Source organism: Natrix helvetica, assembly GCF_964273705.1.
Source record: "Natrix helvetica genome assembly, chromosome: 5".
NCBI lineage: Eukaryota > Metazoa > Chordata > Lepidosauria > Squamata > Natricidae > Natrix > Natrix helvetica.
Window position 1 is genome coordinate 4,760,312 of NC_138551.1, and position 6,127 is coordinate 4,766,438.

General features: G+C 49.0%; 1 protein-coding gene across 1 annotated transcript in view; it reads right to left on the reverse strand.

Annotated features, from left to right (window-relative positions):
• ECEL1 (endothelin converting enzyme like 1) overlaps nt 1–5,139 on the reverse strand; it is a gene marked incomplete at its 5' end in the record, with an annotated part of 63,848 nt that extends 58,709 nt beyond the window's left edge. Inside the window, one exon of the mRNA XM_081956148.1 lies at nt 4,375–5,139. Coding sequence (XP_081812274.1) covers nt 4,375–5,139 — 765 coding nt within the window. The remainder of the gene's footprint in view (nt 1–4,374) is intronic.
• Between the last annotated feature and the right edge of the window lie 988 nt (nt 5,140–6,127).

A 6,127-nucleotide genomic window follows, 5' to 3' on the forward strand; every position in this document is an offset into this window, starting at 1 on the left:
GATTTGCACAGACTGTCAACATGGACAGTTTGATGGACATCACGGCTCTTTAATGGACAGACCTCAACTCCCACAATTCCCCGGCCAATATGCTTCAGTTAGACAGATCTTCCATCACCCTAGTACTGTCTTCCCCAACTCAGCAGTTTTAAGATGGGTAGACTTCAACTCCCAGAATTCCCTAGTCAACTTGCATGGCATTCAACACCCAGAATTCTTCAGCTTGCTTGCAGGAATTTCAACTCCCAGAATTCCCTGGCCAGCATGCATAGATTTCAATGCCCAAAATTCCCCAGCCAGGATGCTTAAGTTAGACAAATCCTCCATCACTCTGGAACAGCGTTTCCCAAAACTCAGCAACTTTAAGATGGGTGGACTTCAACTCCCAGAATTCCCCAGCTACCATGCACATATTTGAACTCCCAGAATTCCCCAGCCAGTATGCTTCGGCTAGACATATCCTCCATCAATCTGAACAGTGTTTCAGGGGGGAAAACATAGTTAGGATAGATTAGCAAAGGTAAGGGAATAAGAAATGATACTAAATTATATTTAGGTTTGCGGAAATACTATCCCAAGGAAACGTAAACTGAGATTTGAAAGAGACAGCTATAACAACAGAAAAAGAAAGGGAGAGAGGAGGAGAGAACGAGAGGAAGAGGAGGGAAAGAAGAAAGAGGTAAGGAGAGGAGGATGGAAGGGGGGAAAGAGAAGGAGAGAGGGTACGAAGGGGAAGAGTAGGAGTAGGGGAGAGGTAAGGGAAGAAGGAAGGAGAAAGAGAGGAAGAAGGAAGAAAGTAGAGAAGGGAGGGAGGGAGAAAAGAAAGGGAAAATAAGGTGGTGTTACAATAGGTGGAAGGGAGGGTAAATAAAGCAACCCAAACTGTATATAACCTATTAAAGGGAATAACAAACATATAAGAATGACAAATGTAAAGAAGAATAACAATTATGTGAGTGTATACTTAACAATGGTATGTAAGAAAATAAAAAATAAAAAACTTTGGAGGAGAAATCTGAACAGTGTTTCCCAAAACTCAGCAACTTTAAGATAGGTGGACTTCAACTCCCAGAATTCCCCAGGCAGCTTGCATGGATTTTTAATTCCCAGAATTCCCCAGGTGGCTTGTATGGACTTCAACACCCAGAAATCCCCAGCCAGCCCTGAAATCGCAGGTTGCCACTACCAATTCACCCAAACCAGTCCAAACTGGCTGAATACTACCACTGATTACATTCTGTGTCGGCAATCTCTCTGATAGCTGGTCAACTTTAACAAGGAGGTCGATGCTGAATTAATAAATAAACCTGCCATTAATCTCAGGTTTAAAACTGGGGGCCGGGGGGGGCAGAATTGTGAGCTTGTGTGTATCCCGCAAACAGAGACCGTACGGTTAACTCAAGACTCGATGCGCCGTTTGCACATACCATTCAATCACTGGGTTAAGCACAGCAGGAGACGTGATCGACTGCTTATAAAATACCGTTTCTTGCCTGTTTTATACGATCGGAGCTGCCTTGCCTCGCCTTTAACCTGCCGTCACAGCAAATGACCAGAAAATCGCAACGGTCCCAGTGCGTTGTTGATCCAAAGACAAGTTGCACTTCAGAAGGAGCCTGATTTTTTTCAAACCTCTCTGGTTTAGCACTCAAGGGGTCAAATGGAGAAATGAGACCTTTCCTCACTTCCCTTCACCCGAAATGTCTTTTCAATCCCCCTGTAAACAACCATCTCGGTGCAACCGAAGCCCACCAAAATTTTGTGCAGACTGAATTGCCTGAATTCAACCTGCACAAAACCCACAAATGGGCACAATGGATGCCCCTAAACCCCATTTGGTGCAAATCTACCCCTCGACTCTTGCAGGCTCTTGTCGATTTTCAACCACGGACGAGGGGGCATCTGCCAGAGCTAGTTTGCAAGAACGAAAAAGCCCCCTCTTCAAATTCTTCCTGCCCAAAGCTCTGTGTTTAAAAGCACTGTGCCACTGGGTGAGGTGCTAGCTAGGGAGTTTGGACTGTGTAACCTATGAGTAGGGAAGATAGGGTTACTAAGAGGAGAAAGGCAGTGTCGGATTCACCATCCTAAAAGTCAGCGTTCCACCGTTTGCGTCCAGATAGTCTGTCACGCTACGAGTCTGTGAGTGGCAGCTGGCAACATCTGGAGGATTCCAAATTGGGAGAATCTGCTTAGGAACAAAGGAAGATGCGGTTATTATCCTCATCCGAATGCCGATGCATCGGATGCTGGAGTTTGCACAATATTTTTGATTTGTTTTCATTTTAGGGCATTGTGTGCGGCGCTGTCGACGAAGCGGGGATGGATGCCATGGATTCAGGACTGAAGCGGTCCATGAGCCCGAGAAAAGAAATAAATTAAATGATGCGTACGATACCGGGGCTTCAGTCAATCAGAATAGAGCTGGAAGGGACCTTGGAGGTCTTCTAGTCTAACCCCCTGCTCAAGCAGGAGAACCTATACCATCTCAGTCAAATGGCTGTCCAGTCTCTTCTTAAAAACCTCGAGGGTTGGAGCAACTCCCCACAACTTCTGGAGGCAAGTTATTCCACTGATTGATTGTCCTTATTGTCAGGAAATTTCTTAGTATTAGGTTGCTTCTTGATGAGTTTCCATCCATGGTTTCTTGTCCTGCCTTCTGGTGCTTTGGAGAATAACTTGACCCCCTCTTCTCTGTGGCAGCCCCTCAAATATTGGAAGATGCTATCATGTCTCCCCTGGTCCTTTTTTTTTCTTCATTAAACTAAACATACCCAATTCCAGCAATTCCGACTCACTTATGGTCATACATCAAGGACTATCTGTAAATGTGACTTGATATTTGTGAATTTGATTCTCATTCTCCTTGGAATGGATGGACACCTTGATGAGTTTCCATTCATTGTCCCAAAGGTGGTTTTTGGTTTTTCTGGTTTTTCTTTGAAGACGTTTTGCTTCTCAACCAAGAAGCTTCTTCAGCTCTGATTTGGATGGTGGTGAATGGAAGGATTTATATTCCTTGCAGACAGCTGGTCATTTGCATCCTTTTAGAGGGTCGTTGAGGCCACTTGGAGGCTTATTTGTGTCCTCAGTGTTACCTCACTGATGCAAATGGTTCCTTTGGTCTGCAATTTCCCCCCTGGAAATCCATCCCTACTCCCACACCATTCGAAGGATCTTCCTCCCAAATTGGATAGGTAAAAGCACAAGAACCAGGAGCTCTACTCAAGGTGACCACAGAGAAGTGAGCACAGGTGAGCACAAAGTGGCCTCAAGGACCCTTTAAAAGGATGCAAATGACCAGCTGTCTGCAAGGAATATCAATCCTTTCCTTCCCCACCATCCTGTCAGAGCTGAAGAAGCTTCTTGGATGAGAAGCGAAACGTCTTCAAAGGAAAAAAATCAGAAAGTCCAGTTGCCTTTTGAAAAAAAAAAAGCACCTTTGGGACAACCCTGACCTGGATGTGAGTGAGAATCTCTACAGACTTCCCATCCATCATGTTACTTGTCTTGCCTTCTGGAGACGGAGCAGCCTAGGATCTAAGCAACTGTGTTTTTTGCATGTAAGCATCATCCATATTGAGAAAACTGAACTCCTATCATGGCAAGAGGAACGGTTTTCCCGAGAGGCTGAAGAAAAATGAGAGATTTGGTGTGCTACCCAGGTTGCGCTGGCTTCAAAACATGTGCTGGTTTGCTGTTCAGAAAAATCACAATGACATGATAACATCTATGACATCACTTCCCCCGCCCCCAAGGCCTCTCCCTGGGGACACATGTGTGAGAAGGGCTACATGTTGGGAGAGAAGGCTGGAAATGGAATCATCTCAGCTGGACCGATCAACTTCTTGAAAAAGTGATGAATTCGTGTTTTTTTTTTAATGGGAAGAGAGCGAGGGCCGAGTTCAGATTGCATACAAAAATCAACACCAAAAGAAGAAGAAGAAGAAGAAGAAGAAGAAGAAGAAGAAGAAGAAGAAGAAGAAGAAGAAGAAGAAGAAGAAGAAGAAGAAGAAGAAGAAGAAGAAGAAAGCTAAACACATGAGGAGCTGCGTTCGAGAGTTCCGCTGTACATTCCCAACGCACACAGCCATCGTAGATGAAAGATTTGTCAGAAAAATTAGGAATATTATGCACACAAGCGATTCATGGAACAGCCACTAGAGGTCGATATAGCTCTCAAGAGATCCAAATGACTAGACCCGAGTTTCTCAACCTCAGCAATTTTTTAAGATGGGTGGACTTCAACTCCCAGAATTCCCCAGCCAGCATAGCCAGCCAGCATAGGTCCACCCTTCTGCCCCTCCCCTCCCTGCCTTTCTTCTCCTGATCCAACCCCGGGTGCTGTCACGGTCCCAATCGGTGGCATCCACTTACCCGGATGATGTAACGGGAGGAATTCTTGCTGTCCAAGTTGACTGTCAAGGCGAAGAAGACGGCGGTGCTGTAGACCCCTTGTGTCTTGTAGAACAGCTCGTCCAAGTCCCACTGGCCTTGCCTTCCCAGGGCCCCCATATCCCATCCTCCAAGGTCCTCAATGACCTCTAGCATCGGCCAGGCGCCCAGCCGGTCAATCTCGGTCATATCTAAGCAGGAGCGGAAAAACTCCTTGACTTTCCGCTCGGCCGAGGCCCAGTAAGGACGCCGTACGGGCTGCTGGAGCAACCGTTGCAGCTTCTCCTCGTTCTGCTCGCCGATGGCGGCTATGGTGCCGTAGATCAGCTTGTCCTCCGGGATGCCATGCCGGCGCAACCAGCCGCCACAGGCGAAAGAGTAGAAGTCCTTGCAAGGGTCGATGGTTGGGTCAATGTTGGTGGCGATGAAGCGGGAAGCTTTGGTGAAGGCCCGGCGTTCCTGGCATCCTTCCAAGCAGTAGGCCGCCTGATCCAACGCCAAATACTTGAGTACCAAGATGCAGCCCAAAATGGCACACAGGCCGGCCGCGAAGACCAGGCCAGAGAGCAAGCAGATCTCCCGTCGGCTCCAACGCGGAAGGCCGCAGCGTTGGGGTTTCTTGGCCCCCGCAGTGCCCAGCTGTAAGTTGAACCCGTTGGGCAGCGCCCCGCTGCTGCTGTACTTGCTGCTGTACTTGACCTCCTGGAACTCGTCGTAGTGAGCAGTCAGGGAGTAAGTCTTCTCCATGCTGGCGGATTTGAACCCAGAGTCATTGGGCAGCTGTCATTCTCCCGGCAGGGTCCAGCAGGGGGCGCCCGTGCCAAGCTGTCAAAGCTGCAGCTTCTTCAACCAGATCTTGGAGAGAGAGAGGGGGGGGGGAATAAAGAACAATTCAAGGATTCCCCACGAAAGACGCTGATCCCGGGGATCAGCCGCCGCTCTTCCAAAGCCCGAGTCGAGGGTCCCACTCTGCAAAAGAAATGATTTCCGTGAGCTGCAAGAAGGATAAACATCTGGATGTTCCCCTCCCGCCCCCAAAGCTGAATTTTCCCAGCCCGGCAAAGGAGAAAAACGGAGCCAAGTTAACACTGGGGATCTGTTTCATGGATCCGTTTCCGCTGGGATCTAGTCCCTTGCTGGGATTTCCTCCGTCTCTCCTTGGTTCTCTTTATTTTAAAAGGAAAAGCACGGGTAGGGGGGACGGACACACACACACGCGCGCGCGCGCGCGCGCGCGCCACTGCCTGGATCTGCAGCGCTGGGCAGGGAGCCTGTAAGATCACCCCGACCAGCTTCCCGCCGCCCAAACGATCTCTTTGCAAGGACTGGATCCGGAATTGAAAATCAAGTGGGATCAACCCACGCAGCTCCTACTCCCAGGGCCGCCTGGCTCTCCTTCCTTCGGCAAGGAGGAGGACAAATGGGGGAATCTCCCCCCCCCGCCCCAAATATTTCACCGCTGACTATCCTGGGATCTCCGCGTGGTCTCTCGTCCCCTGATTAAGCAGCCCGGTTCTGCTTCCTTGACAAGGCCAGATTAAGGGAATCCGGGAGTGGGACCGGAATCTTCCCCTTTAAGGCTCAGGAAAACAAGGGGAGGGGAGTTCTTCCTTCGTATAATCCGGAGAGGAGCAGAGGGCAAGACCCCCCGCCGGGGTCTCCAGCCGGCTGGGAAGCGGCGCAGAGGGATCCGGAGATCGAGGGGATGGGAGCCAGGAGATCTGATGAATCCCCA